At 36.7% G+C, this 15,481-nt stretch overlaps 2 protein-coding genes across 3 annotated transcripts; both read left to right on the top strand.

Moving 5' to 3' along the window:
* Nucleotides 1-526: 526 nt before the first annotated feature.
* Nucleotides 527-9,199, top strand: LOC122281168 (autophagy-related protein 18f-like). Of its 2 annotated transcripts, XM_043092483.1 has the most exons (8): nt 530-1,546; nt 4,209-4,673; nt 4,754-5,185; nt 5,570-5,806; nt 5,900-6,709; nt 6,816-6,982; nt 7,398-7,763; nt 8,965-9,199. In XM_043092483.1, the coding sequence occupies exons 1-7, from the start codon at nt 1,271-1,273 to the stop codon at nt 7,759-7,761; spliced, it is 2,751 nt and encodes a 916-aa protein (XP_042948417.1). In that variant the 5' UTR covers nt 530-1,270; the 3' UTR covers nt 7,762-7,763; nt 8,965-9,199. The 2 variants fall into 2 exon arrangements, with proteins under 2 accessions (XP_042948418.1, XP_042948417.1); XM_043092484.1 differs by lacking the exon at nt 8,965-9,199 and having other exon boundaries at nt 527-1,546; nt 6,816-6,995; nt 7,398-7,613.
* Nucleotides 9,200-11,620: 2,421 nt separating this feature from the next.
* On the top strand, nt 11,621-15,452 carry LOC122281051 (probable galacturonosyltransferase 12). The gene is made up of 6 exons (XM_043092274.1): nt 11,621-12,408; nt 13,271-13,326; nt 13,596-13,751; nt 13,872-14,462; nt 14,628-14,930; nt 15,041-15,452. Exons 1-6 carry the CDS (start codon nt 12,198-12,200, stop codon nt 15,326-15,328), a joined length of 1,605 nt encoding a protein of 534 aa, XP_042948208.1. The 5' UTR covers nt 11,621-12,197; the 3' UTR covers nt 15,329-15,452.
* The last annotated feature ends 29 nt before the right edge of the window (nt 15,453-15,481 follow it).

Here is a 15,481-nt window from a genome sequence, read left to right as displayed (position 1 = left end):
GGTTTGTTTGTAAACATAATTATTCTCAAACTACTTCATTATTATTTACAAATTATTAACTAATATTTTATAACTATTCCTAAATTATTTGACATGCTCTTAGAATTCAAATAGAACCTTAATATTAGTTTGAGGTGAAGATTGTTAGGAAATTAAGAAAATGAATGACGTGATACTTCTATCATATCATAATATGTCATATAAATAAAAATACGTACGTACATATCAATTTTAGTTTACATATCATCATATGGTTAAAGCGAAATTCAATAAATTCATAAGAAAAAGAGAGAAGTGACACATTTACAGAAAAATAATGATATAAATTGATATTATTTTATATAAAATATTAAATTAAATTAATTTATTTACCAAAAATTTATTTTTAATATAATTAAAACCTCATCATCGGTTCATCATGATTTAACGACAGGACGAGACGTGCGCGGGAGGTTTTTACGAGATTGGTTTATGTAAATAATAAATATAAAGCTTGAAGTTGGGAAACGAACTCAATTTGTACACCAAAGATTTTGAGAAAAAATAAAAGTGAGAAAACTTGTATAAAAATGATACGATAGACAAATATAGATTTACACGTTTTTCCTCTATATTTTTCTCCTTCCCTTATCCAACTTCCCAAACTTTCTGTCATTCTTCCCTCTCTCTCCTCCGATCTCGCCCTGTTTTTCGACGATTTTTCGGTGCTTTTCAACTTTTCATTCCAAAACCCTAAACATCTGGATTCTGCCCTTCAATCCTGTACCATGATTTGATTTTCCAATCTTTTTATTTTTCTCTTGTTTTAACTTTGCCAATTCACACTAAATTCTTTGCTAATTTTTTGCTTGCTTTTTTTTTTTTTTTGTTTGTTTGTAAATTTCGTTGATTATTTTATCGCGATTAGCCACTAAACTTCTTGGTGTTATTGAAGGTTTCTATTTCTTTTTTTATGCTGCTTTGGTTTTGGCTTTGTGGTTATTGAAGACAAATCCTTGGAACTTTGTTTTCAAAGCACTTTCAACGTTATCATTGTTTTTTTTTTTTTTCAAATATAGAATTGAGGTGCAAACGCCAAAAGAATCAAAGCGGTTTTTTGTTTTCATTTGTGGGTGTTGGTTGTGCACTTTTTGGGTGGTTCTGAATTGGGATTGAATGCTTTTGTTTGAGGCAAAGGGAGGGGATGGAAACCATTGCAAATCGAGCGAATGAATTGGGACTGTTTCTTTCTTTCGGGGCTTTGGCTTAGAAGAGAAAACAGAAACAGGTTATGATTAAGGAGGCTATTGGAGAAACGGAGATTTTTGTTTTTTGGGTGTTGGCTATATTACTGTCTTTGGTTCTTGGAATGAGGAATGATGGCCAGAAACAACAGCAGGGTGGTGTGCCAAGGCCAGGCCGACCCAACGGCTTTATTCCGAGCTCGTTTCGTGCCATTTCCAGCTACCTGAGGATCGTGTCATCGGGGGCATCGACAGTGGCTCGATCGGCGGCCTCGGTAGCGTCGTCGATTGTTGATAGGGACGATGATGCCAACCATGATCAGGTATGAGGTGTAATGGTTTTCGTTATTTTCATTTAAGGATTACCAAGTTAAGAAATCACCGAAATTTTTAGTTTTGCCCAATTGGAATTTGTTGTGTAGAACGGAACCCTTACGGAAACGTAAATGTACGATATAATAGTTTATTCACGGAGTAAATATAACGAGTGTTTCTATGTTTGTTGAGATGATTTTATTGCAATTTTCCCTGCTTAGATAGAAAACTACTTGAAACTATCTAAATGGGGAAGTCGTTAAATGAATGCAGTTTTAGTTTAATATGCTGATAAAAGATAGAATGGTGGTTGAGAATCTTTTGCCCACCATTTCAGTTTATGGGTATTCCCAACTTGGAATTTTCATGCAATACTCAAGCATGGAAATACAACGCTTTTCTTTTGGGCGAAGTAAAAGTTTTACTTTGAGCCTGTTTTTTCTGTACAAAGAAGATTGCTGTATGCCCATACAAGTTAGTACGCTGGATATGAAAAGATACAGATGCAAATGTTGAAAGGTTGATAATTGTGGTTGAAGTTGTGTTGCAGGAAGCTTTGTTCGTTGACCCAATAAATGTAGAGGGCGCTGGTATGATAGAGGATAATCTAGTCAATTGGATTGTATGAGAGGTTTTCCATGCGTTTTGATGTCTTATTAGGTGGATTTTTTGGAGTTAACCGTAGTTCGTCTTAGTTATTTTTGACCTCCTGTTGCTGCTTGACACTCATTTTCAATTGTGGATGGCATAGGAATTGGCAGCCATGTGGTCTAATAAGTGATACAGGTGTTTTGGCTTGATAGTTGGGGACATAATTTTGGGTTCTTGTCCTTGTAGTTTAGGATTTTTTTTTGGGTGTGTGAGAGGTCATGCCATGTCTTATCATCTTATGGATTTATACTGTGTGTACTTCCTGAGCTATTTATGAGAATTGGCTTGTTTAGTGACATAGAGGAGGACAAATTTAATGACCTCTATAAGTTAGTTGCCAAAGATCAACCTAATAATTTGTCCCCGTAAGAGTAAGAAGTAACACTAAAAATGATTACAATCATGCTCTCAACTGGCATGGTTAGAAACAAAATGTCTTAGTAGTTTGTTGATGGGCTAAGGTTGTCAATTTTTAAATGTATTTCTATTTTAGTATGTATGGGGTTGACGTTAGGATATGTGCTTTCCTTTGGGATTTTTGTGATGCTATTAAACGTTGTTTAAAAAGTATGAAAGCAAATAAGTTTCTTGCTGAATGAAACTATGGCCGTCCTCTTAATCAAGTAGTAGTTGGGTTTAAGCTAAATGTATTAATTCCACGTCTTTTGGTTTTCTGTGCTGTGATTGTGTCAGTCTGTGGGCTTCATTTAGTTCATGGGAATTAAGAATCAAATCAATAACATTTAGTTTTACATTTGCTGCTTGTTATGCACTACTTATTTGATGGAAACAAATCCAACCTGATTTTTTTAGTTCAGTAACATAGAACATGAGATAAAATTGGGAAATGTGAGGCTTGTTTGGCTATGGAAATCTCTTGAGATTTTTGTAGTCATTAAAATATATTGAGATTATTTTTGTTGGTGCGTGTGAAAGAGGGAGTGGGTACACAAGGCAAATGTGTTTGGGAACGGAGTTTTTTTTTTGGTGTGCACGCTCGTGTGTTTTGGTTTGTGAAATTTGTGGGGTCCATTGAAAATGGACCATTCTAACTGAGCAGCGGTACTTGTGATCTGCTGCTTTGTTAGGAGTTTATGTGCAATTTAATGCATAGACTTAAAACTTCTACAACAGAATTTTGGCGATGAAGTTCTGGAGTTTGTGTATGGTATTTATTGAAGGATGTGGTTAATGTTGTTCCTATTCAGTCTTATATCCAGAGGAGAGCGTTCAAAAGATAGCCAATAGAAGATCCTATGTGTAGCAAGCTTATATCATGTTAGCGTAAATTGAGGGGAAAAGTTTATAAAATCCCATAAAAGGAGACGTTTTATACAAAACTGGGAAAAAAAAAAAATAATAATAATGCGAAATGCTTATGGAAGTGGTTTTATAATTGCAAGGCATTTGCTTCCCTTCACATTCCACCTTGACTTGTAAAAATGTAATACCAATAATAATGCAAGGAATTTGTATCTGCATGCGTAATTACATGAGGCCAAAAGTGCTCGAATGTGGACATGTAAACTGTGAGTGAGGTGTTATCATGCCATAATAGTGTAAAGCTATTCAGTTGAAAATCTTTGATCCAATGTTTTATATTTCTTTGATAAATTCACATTGCCAATTGAAGATATGTGCGTGATGAGGTTGAATCTTGTCCTGTGTTGATGTAGATTAGTCTTGCTTCTTAAATTCTTATTTGCGGTCTTTCTCTATTGTGTATATTTATATATTTTATAGGCTGTACTGTGTGTGTGTGTGTGTGTGAGAGAGAGAGAGAGAGAGAGAGAGAGAGAGAGAGAGAGAGAGAGAGAGAGAGAGAGAGAGAGAGAGAGAGAGAGAGAGAGAGAGAAGTGTTGCTAGTCATGCATCTTTAAAATTAATGATCCTCTCATAATATGTTATTTTGTATTGTTCTACTTATCAAAAAAAAAAAAATGTTATTTCGTATTTGTTAAAGTAACCAATACACTTGGAGATAACTACTTTTATATTTTTCATGTAAAACTTATATAGGTGATTTGGGCTGGGTTTGACAAGTTAGAGGGTGAGGGAGATGTCATTCGACAAGTTCTCCTGCTGGCTTACAGGTCCGGTTTCCAGGTTTGGGATGTCGAGGATGCCGATAATGTCCGTGACCTAGTTTCAAGACATGATGGCCCTGTTTCATTTATGCAAATGCTACCAAAACCGGTGCCAACAAAGGGACTGCAAGGCAAGTTTGGAGACTGCCACCCAGTGCTGGTAGTTTGTGGTGATGGGTCCCTTTCTATTGGTGGTAACATTCAGGATGGTTCAGCCACTCCTGGCAATGGTAGCATCCCAAACGGCCATGATCCTGTAAATGGAAATTTCTTGCCTACTACTGTTCGGTTTTATTCAATTAGATCTCAATCTTATGTCCATGTGCTAAAGTTCAGATCAGTTGTTTACTCTATAAGATGCAGTTCCCGAGTTGTCGCTATTTCTCAAGCAGCTCAGGTATATTACTTATTTAACTTTGAAGCACCCTTTTCTTATGCCTATTGTAAGTGTAATAAAATAAGTGTTACAAATTGCAGATACACTGCTTTGATGCCGCAACTTTAGAGAGGGATTATACCATTCTTACGAATCCTATAATTACGGTGTGCCCTGGCTCTGGAGGCATAGGTTATGGGCCTCTTGCTGTGGGTCCTCGATGGCTTGCTTACAGCGGAAGTCCAGTCGCAGTCTCGAGTTCAGGGCGTGTCAGTCCACAACATCTATTGCCTTCTGCCAGCTTTCCCGGTTTTCCTTCGAATGGGAGCATGGTGGCTCACTATGCAAAAGAATCCAGCAAGCAACTTGCTGCTGGGATTGTGACCCTAGGAGACATGGGGTATAAGAAGCTGTCCAGATACTGCTCTGAGCTACTGCCTGATAATAATACTTCAATGCAATCAGGGAATCCTGGTTCGAAAATTAATATACCTGTTAATATTCATCTAACAGATGTGGAAAATGCCGGAATGGTACATGCTTTTCTTAACTATGTTTTTATTTGTTACTGAAACCACATGTGCATGCTTGCTTCATTTCTCTAATGCTTGATTTTTGAATGTTTGACTAGAGTTCATGTACTTTTACTTTGCTTTTACTTCTTTGCCTGGGTGAATGCATTATATTACATAATAAGAGCTATTCGGAAAATATTGTTAAGTTTGACCTATCTTGTGAATTATTATAATTTGTTTTGAGCCGTGGGTTTCCTGGTACCAAGCATGGTTGCAACCTATTCTGTGCAACCTCTTGCTGTTGTAGCATATACCAATGAAGCTATTTATGAATGACACTGCTCGATCCTTTTTATCTTATATATATTTCCCTAGGTTTTATTGTCTTGTTTTGGTTATCAGGTCATTATCAGAGATATTGTCAGCAAAGTTGTTATTGCCCAGTTCAGGGCACACAAGAGTCCTATTTCAGCATTATGCTTTGACCCCAGCGGCACCCTTTTAGTTACCGCTTCGGTGCAGGGGCACAACATAAATGTTTTCAAAATAATCCCTGGACTCCCTGGAAGCTCCTCTGCATCTGATGCAGGTGCATCTTATGTACATCTTTACAGGTTGCAACGTGGCTTCACAAATGCAGTAAGTGTCGGATACATTTTTCAATGTTCCTTCTTGAATATGTCATTGTTATCATCTCACTTTTTCTAGGATGTTTTTTGGTAATCGATTCAGGTCATTCAGGATATCACTTTCAGTGACGACAGTAACTGGATTATGATCAGTTCATCAAGGGGGACAAGTCATTTGTTTACTATTAATCCTCTTGGGGGATCAGTAAACTTTCAGTCTGCTGATGCTAGTCTTACCATCAAAAATAGCAGTTTGGGTGTTATGACTAACCCATCAGTGCGTTGGCCACCAAATCAACAGAGCCTTTTTGCAGCTGGTCCTCCCGTTACACTTTCTGTTGTTAGCAGAATAAGGAATGGAAACAATGGATGGAGAGGAACTGTAAGTGGTGCAGCAGCAGCTGCAACAGGTAGAATGAGTTCTCTTTCTGGGGCTATTGCTTCATCTTTCCACAATTGCAGAGGGAATGCTTTATATGTGGATTGCAGTTCTTCGAAATCAAAGTACCACCTTTTGGTTTTTTCTCCGTCTGGTTGTATGACACAATATGTGTTGCGAACATCAACTTGTCTAGACCCAACAGCTAATGTGTCTGGATTAACCACTGGTCCTGAATTAGCACCGGAATGCGATGCAAGATTAGTCATCGAGGCTATCCAAAAGTGGAATATATGTCAGAAACATAACCGAAGAGAGAGAGAAGATAATATTGACATATATGGTGAGAATGGAAACTCAGACAGCAATAAAATATATTCCAAAGGAGTGAGGAAGGGAAATAGCATCTATCCTGAAGCTGGGGGTACATTTGCTAAAGCAAAGATCAGTCCTGAGGAGAAACACCATTTCTATATATCAGAAGCTGAACTACAGATGCATCAACCTCGGGCACCATTGTGGGCAAAACCTAAGGTATATCTGTCTTCTGCTGGAACAGAATATGTTTTGTTTATGTCATTGATGTGTGCATTTTCTTTGATTTTTGATGTGTCCCTTTTCTTGTACATTTGCTTGCCAGATATACTTTCAGTTGATGATGGTGGAAGGCCCCAAAAGGGATGACGAAAATGCTTCTGGGGGGGAAATCGAAATTGAAAGGATTCCAACTTGTGTGATTGAAGCAAGGTCAAAAGGCTTGGTTCCAGTTTTCGACTATCTTTCGACCCCAAAAATCCAGCAAACAAGGTGCACAAGTTTTGTGAGTTTATTTATTTACTTATTTCTGGAAATTCGACTGTTACTTGCATGACATCGATTATGTTTTCACTGATAAAAAAAAATCAGCTTTGATTTCAATTTTGGGGTACCTGATTCTTCATGTTATCATACTTGAAGAACTTAAATCTTGGATAAAACTTGACATCTGTTGATTCTGTATTTTGCTTGAGCCATAGCTTAAATAACACCTTCAGTAAGAAGGATGTATTGGGATTAAGACCCAACTGGTGGCATGCTGCTTATCAATCAAACAAAAATATATATTTTGCTTAATGTGCATAGTAGTGTCTTTTGCTTATATTCAATTGTATATTATCTTTTTGTGCCCAACAGTGAGGCGTCATATTGGCATTGATGAAGTACCATTTACCTTGTCATGCAGGAACCCTGCTCTGGAGTGCAATCTTAATGGGCGACTTCAGCAACAGAGATCTGGTCTGTTGGCAAATGGCAGGTTTTCACACAGGAGCAGCTCTGGCTCTCTTGATTCTGTGACTGACAGTAGTGCTTCACTGGCAGAATTTCACAACGGCATCGAAGAAACTGAATCAGATGGTCCTCGTATGCCAGTAGAAACCAACAGCTTTGTAAATAATAATGACAGCCCAAAAACAAAGACTAGGCTTGAGATTGTAAATAATAGAGAGAGCTTCAAAGTGGAGGCTCAACTCAAGCTTGTAAATAGTAACAAAGAAAGCGTAAAAATGGAGAATCATTTTGAAGATGAAGGTGTTGAGTTTGATTAGAGGTACGCTTTTTCCTAATTTTTATTTCTTTGTTAATGATTTAAATAGTTTGTCAGACATAAAATAATGAAGTTGTTGAACTTATTGGTGTTGATTAGCCTGCTATCTGGTAAAAATGTGTATGGATTACTTTATTAGTTAGCAATTTTGAGAGTGGTATGATATAGGTCTTTGACACATATTTGGAAGTTTTATGCTATTGTAGGGTATTGGCAATGCATCAACCAAACCAATCCATCTAATATCAGCACAAGAATGTTATTTGCACACTTTATTGTACACCTGTTTTTCACACCTGGGTTTTAGACCTTCATTTCAAGTTAAAATAGTGATCACATTTATTTGGAACTTCCAAATTGTAATAATATTTCCTGTGTTATCTAATGTAACGCCCGAATGGAGGGCTCAAACCACATGGCCTATACTCCAAAAGGACTAGTCAATGATACAATTGGAATCTCATTAGAACTTTATAATGAGCCCCATTGGAACCTTATAAAAAGCAAGAACTTCTCATTTCCAAGCAATATGGGATCTCATACACCACATACCCTTATCCTTATCATATGAGGTATCACACCCAAGGTCTGGAATCGAGGCTTGTGAGAAGTTCTCACGTCAGTTTGTTCTAATAATATAAGATGCTGACACTCATATATTGGGATCTCCTTTTTCCTCCCCCTTCTTTTCTACCCAAGTATTTGATTTTAATTGAACTTCTTCATGCAGTGTATTCACGTGACATTCTATCTTGTAGGTGACCGCTCTGGAGTTTAGGACACGTTATACATATACATACCGTCACACCATTGCCCGTGGCAATGTTTATTTTTTTGGCTTTGTATTGGTTTGGTTTGAACTTGAGGCATAAGAAAGATGTTTTATGTAATAGATGACTTAGATAGCCTGGTCCAGAGAGTCCTGTCTATGTTTACCACTGCTCGATTTTGAGCCATTATTTATAGCCTTGAGATGACTAAAGGTAGATAGAGAGGTTAAGAAATTAATGAATGTTTTGAGAGCCGGTGTATAATATGATTATACCACGGATTTTCACAGGCTTGTGAAACCTAGGTTACCAAGCTTTTGGGGTGGTTAGTGATGGATTTGCACAAATATTGAAACTTTTTCTGGTCATAATTGAATTAGTTTCCCTCTTTGTTTCTTGCAGTGCTGAGTTATTGTGTTCCTTCTTTTTATCAGGTGTGCAGATATTCTTTTATTCTCCAGTGGGGTTCATTAACGGTGTTAATATAATCGGTGGAAAGTTAGAGGATAGTGTGAAGCAGAATTGTCGATAATGTTGTTTGGTTTTAATCTGCTGATGACTTTGTAAATAACAGGCATTATATTACGTTTGTAATATGTAAATAATAGCATCACATAATGACTCTTTCTCACTTTCATTATTCTATTAATTTTAAAATTTGTTCTATTATCTCTCTGTCATTTTGCTGAGATGAAGAGATATTGGTGTAAGGTCCAGCTTCATTTTCGGTTTGTGCATTTATATATATATATATATTATTGGATTTCTACCCATTCTGGCATCTGAGTTTTTAGATGGTTTAAACATTTCATCTTTTTTATTTATTTTTAACCCCCATTAGGGAAAGCTGTTCAAAAGATGTCAACAATGGTGTGAGGTATAAGCTTCCTAATAAGACTATAATTGATTTGAGTCCAATAAATCTGAGACTGGTTCTGAAAAGCTATCTTTAAAAGCCAGGGGTTGGGAGACTACAGCGAGTCTTGCATAGGAGCTCTTCAAATGATTTCTGTACCTCTAGAATTCTCCCCACATCCTCAACTGCAAACTCAACCTCTGCGTTACATATCCACCGACCTGGCTGGATACAATCCCAGCTTTAATGCTTTTTACGATGAGTTTAGTTCCAGGAATATGCTCCACTAATGCGGGTGGGTGCTGAACAACCGACAGCAACTTTACCAAGGTGGGATCCTCCGGCTATAGTATAAACCTTTCTATCTCTTTGAGCATTTCTGCCACTTTCTTGCTTATTCTATTACGCTTACTGAAATTCGAGGAATGTCGAGGAAGATTTACAGCTTAAATCTGATGGACTTTAGGCAAAAACTCCTCGACCTTCATAATCCATTCCGTAACTGGAGTACCAGGCACTTTTCCTTTTGTCATAGCTAATTCCGTTTGATTTATGAGTTCTTGTAGAGTCCTAAGGGATCTCGTCCCCTCCTCCAAACCGTCGAGGTTTGCTCTGAATTTGACAGCGTTCTTGGTCGTAGAATGGATACTGCCAAAGAAAAGCCGCCCAGTTTCTACAACTAGTCCACCAATAATCGAAGCCACCACTTCCATGCTAGAAATCTTGCCGTGTGACTGTGAGATGCCGGAATTAAGAAAAAAATTCATAGCCAAAGACTCTAATCTATCTCTATTCTTTATTGAGCCGTCTTCATCAAGATTTTTCTCATTTTCTTGAATCTTATCTTTTCCATGTATGGCTTCTCTTTATTTTTCTCCAAGGTTCTTTTAACACTTCTTCTTGCAATTAAAGTTGAATATGAATCTTTTTTTTTTTTTTTAAAATAAAAGAAGGAAACTCTTATATATCTTTAATTAGTATAAAATATTCATCCATATATTCCTACATTGATTTATATATTGACAATATTTTTATATCATAAATTTGTTTTATAATATTTTTATTACAATATATAAATATATATATTAAAAAAAAGAAATACTCTAGTCACAAAAGGATTATACAAAAATAATTCTACAAATTGATATGGCTTGATGTGATTTGTCAGATTATAAAATTACTTTTACTATAAAGTAAATTTAATGAATTAAATGAATCTATATCAGTTTATAATATTATTTTTATATAATTTTTTTTTTTTTTTTTTAATGAATGTAGTGGTACTCTTTAAAAAAATATATATATTGAATTATCTTAATAGTATGTCTCCAACTTTGCTGACGCCACAAACTAATCTTGTTTTGGTTTTGGGTCTTTCGGGTGAAGCATTGACGACCACCAAACTTTTGCTTTTGGGCCGGGTGGGATCGGTAATGGTCACAATGAAATCATGTGGAAACTGGAAACTTGGAACATTTCAGATTTGGACAAGACAAAAGTCTTAGGTTGGAAGCACCTATCCAAAACCCACCTGATTTTACCTTCTTAGTCAAATGCAGATATGCTGTCTCTATATTTTTCCATCTACATGTAGCAAGGGTTTCTAATCTTAACCATTTCCACTAACACAATATTCCAAGTTCCAATAAGCCAATGCGGACTATAGTAAAGTCTCCAACTATATATTAATCAGTAGAATGCATACTACTACTAGATAGGACTGAAAAAACTTCATATATAAATATATCAAATCCATAATTACTTGTATCACTTTTTGCTAAAACTCGGTGTTAATTACGTAATTAATATAAGGCCTACCCCCCATTCACGTAGAATGGAGATAATTTTTAATTGTCTGACCGAATAAATAGTCTAATTCTTAAAAAAGATAGATACATCATATGAATCTTGCAACATGTAATGTTGTATGTTTAGAATTTTCGACCAGTGTGAATCTCATATAAATATCAAATACCATATCAATCTTTCTTTGTGTTGGACTGTTGAATGTGATTGAAAATTAAGGCTTAGAAACATAATCATACCATTTGTATATATCTGTTTTGTGGTAAATAGTACACTACTGTTTGTGCACTAAGGCCAAGATTCACATGACTCCAAAAATTAGTCTTTTGTTAGTGACAAATTTAGCCTTACAAGCAGCAAACATGAATCAAAACCTCTTAGAAGTTCTCTTCATTTATTTGTTAGAGATGTGGAACAGAGAAGAGGTTCCTGTACTTTTACTCCAACAACCAAAGCCCCAACCCACAGCAAGGAGAGAGAGTCATTTTCCATGTAGAAGCCCTGTTGTGTCAAAGTTCAAACTCTTTGCATGCTACATAAACTTCATGTGGAGGCAAAGCCAAGCAAACACCAAACAAACCCCATCTCAAATATATTCATATTTTTCTTTTTATTTTTCTTTCCTCTTCTCCCTCAACTTCCCTCCTTTAAGCTCAAGCCAAACACATACCCACAAAACAAAGATAGCCTCTTCTTAGTCTCATGTCTCTTTCTCTTTAACAACCCCCCGCTCACCTTTTGTAATAAATATGCCTCCAGAACCTTGACATCTCTAGCCCAAATGCTAAGCAAGGTTAGGTAAAAGACAGCTACCTTAAACACCATCGAATTCTTCCTTTTACAGCATAACCATCACAAGGAGGGTTCTTGCAATTCGACTCACTTCTTCTTTGGGTGATTTGCCAAATGAAATAACAAGCAAGCCCTTAAGAAAAACTTCCACGTCGGTTTGCCTTCCGGTGTGTGCGTGCGCGCGCGTGTTTCTTGTCTTGTTTTTCTGGAGAAATGCAGCTTTACATCTCACCCAGTTTGAGGCACATATCAGTGTTTCCGGGGAAAGGTTTTAAAGAGTTTATCAAAGTGAAGGTTGGCTCAAGGCGGGTCTCGTATCGAATGCTTTTCTATTCGCTTTTATTCTTTACATTTCTTCTCCGATTCGCGTTCGTATTGACAGCAGTGGACACCATTGATGGAGAAATCAAGTGCTCTACCATAGGTACGTAATTAACATTATTCTAAGCCATTGCATGCAGATGAGTTTCCAGCTTTCATTAATCTCCCACATTCTTTGATGCAGGCACAAACACGATTAATATTGTTGTTGTTGTTGTTGTTTTTTTTTTTAATATTTTATTGGAGCATTGAAGAATGAATTTGAAAATGCAAGAGTAACTAACAAAAATTCAAATTCCAATATTACTACTAATTAAATAAAAAATCCAGATCAAATTAATAAGATATAAATTTTGATAATCATCCATAAATTAACTTAATTAGAGGTTCAAAAATAATTATAGAAATTCTATTTGCAGTCCAGGTGGCAGAGATTGTGTGTGCATACTCATTAATGTATGGAGATAAAAGGAAAAAAAAAATATCATTTTAAAAAATATATTATTTTAATTTTAAAATTTTTTTAAAAATAACTTTATGTACTGAAGTCCTCAAATGAGGATTGTAAATAGACCGACTCTTATCTATATTGTCGAGCCCAATGAAGTTTGCCGCCTGCAGATGTATATGTTGCATGCGTGTCGATTATGTATATCATGCATGCACTTGTGAATTGTCTTAGATACCCTTTTGAAATTCTAGTTAGGTGTGATCTGTTGATGACTTCCAACCATTAATTAATTTGTTTAATAATCTAATCAATGGGTATTTTTTGACCTTTTACCAAATTTATATATATATATATATAATTAATTGATATAATAACCTCACAGAAGTGTACGTTTGGTTGGTCCACGAGCACCAACCTGAATTATTATTGATATTTTTGTTTTTAGGTGCTTAATGAAATGTTAGGTTTAATCATTGTAGTTACTTATATTATACTACATGTGTTCTAATTGTAGGTTGCCTGGGTAAAAGATTAAGACCGGGTATTTTGGGAAGAAGGCTCGACTCAAATGTATTAATCTCCGGACTCATTTTTTAGATTTTTTAAATTATTCAGTACTATTTAAAGGCGTTTATACCACACGCCATTCACATGACATAGTTTGATTTGTAAGATTCAAATTTTAAAATTTATATTTCAGATCAAATTATGTCACATGGATAGCATGTGGTGAAAAGATTTTCAAACAAAATTATCGATTGTTCATTAAGAATCCAAATCTTATATCCTATTGCTAATTTTGTTTATGAATTGAATTAACAAAAATTGTTGTCTTAAAGGTCCCAGAAGTGATATACCAAATTCTAGAAGAGCCCATGAACAAAGATGAATTACAAGGAAGATCTGACGTTCCTCAGACTTTGGAGGACTTCATGGCCGAGATTAAGAAAAGCAAATCTGACGCCAAGACATTTGCTGTCAAGCTTAGAGAGATGGTACTACTATGTTTTTCCTCATCTCCTTTGCAAATGTCTGCAAGTGCAACAACAGACAACTCGATTGTAAGTTTATGGTCTCGATCGAGCTCTCAACTAAAATTTTACAATTTTTTTCAGGTTACCCTTCTTGAACAAAGAACTCGGACAGCCAAAATCCAAGAATATTTATACCGTCATGTAGCGTCGAGTAGCATACCCAAACAGCTCCACTGCCTTGCTCTAAAGCTAGCCAACGAGCACTCCAACAATGCGGCTGCCCGCCTCCAGCTCCCTTCTGCTGAACTCGTCCCTGCCCTCGTTGACAACTCCTACTTCCACTTTGTCCTTGCTTCTGACAATGTGCTCGCTGCCTCCGTTGTTGCAACATCACTTGTTCGGAACTCGCTGCGCCCCCAAAAGGTTGTCCTTCATATAATCACGGATAGAAAAACTTACTATCCCATGCAGGCATGGTTCTCATTGCATCCCTTATCTCCCGCAATAATTGAAGTCAAGGCATTGCACCACTTTGATTGGTTTTCCAAGGGGAAGGTGCCAGTTTTGGAGGCAATGGAAAAGGACCAACGTGTACGATCGCAATTTAGAGGCGGGTCATCGGCTATTGTGGCAAATAATACTGAGAAGCCCCAAGTCATTGCAGCAAAGTTACAAGCATTGAGTCCTAAATACAACTCTGTGATGAATCACATCAGAATACATCTACCAGAGGTAAACAACTCTACTTTGAAAGTCGATTTATTGTTTGAGAAAGCTGCATTGCCTGCATGTTTGCTCGACTAGAAAAACAAGAAATCACTTTTTTTAAATCTAACCAAGTTGTTTCCTCTTAATATATGCTCTTAACAGCTAAATGTCATTTCAATTCTTTTGCAGTTGTTCCCCAGCCTAAACAAGGTGGTTTTCCTGGATGACGACATCGTGGTTCAAACAGATCTTTCCCCACTATGGGACGTTGATATGAATGGAAAAGTTAATGGAGCGGTGGAAACTTGCAGGGGAGAAGATACATTTGTCATGTCAAAGCGGTTCAAGAGCTATCTGAACTTCTCCCATCCTTTGATATCAAAGAATTTCGATCCCAATGAATGTGCATGGGCTTATGGCATGAACATTTTTGATCTAGATGCATGGAGGAAGACCAACATAAGCCTTTCATACCATTACTGGCTTGAACAGGTATATCCCCATCATACACTGCCTATGTTTAAGAAGAAAGGCAGGGTATAAACAGAATGATGTTATTATTCAGTTTCTACCCCGATTTAATTATGTTTTCATGTCTGCAGAACTTGAAATCGGATCTCAGTTTGTGGCAACTGGGGACACTACCCCCTGGACTAATAGCTTTCCATGGACATGTCTATGTAATCGATTCCTTCTGGCACATGCTGGGGCTGGGTTACCAGGACAATACGAGCTTTGCTGATGCTGAGAGTGCTGGCGTCATCCATTTCAACGGCAGGGCGAAGCCGTGGCTAGAGATAGCATTCCCGCAACTTAGGCCATTATGGGCCAAGCATGTGAACTTTTCAGATAAATTCATCAAGAGCTGTCATATAAGGGCATCTTCTTAGAATGGATTTTCAGAGGAATATGTTGGTAAACGAATATCCTTTTGTATATGTTAAAAAAGAAGATAAGAGATTGAGAGTTCTTCGCAAATTCAAGGCCTTGAGGACTGAATCAGCGATGGCAACAGCATCAGCCTCCTGTTTTTCTAAACTATC

Source organism: Carya illinoinensis, chromosome 11, assembly GCF_018687715.1.
Source record: "Carya illinoinensis cultivar Pawnee chromosome 11, C.illinoinensisPawnee_v1, whole genome shotgun sequence".
Classification (NCBI taxonomy): domain Eukaryota; kingdom Viridiplantae; phylum Streptophyta; class Magnoliopsida; order Fagales; family Juglandaceae; genus Carya; species Carya illinoinensis.
This window is presented reverse-complemented; position numbering and strand designations above follow the sequence as displayed.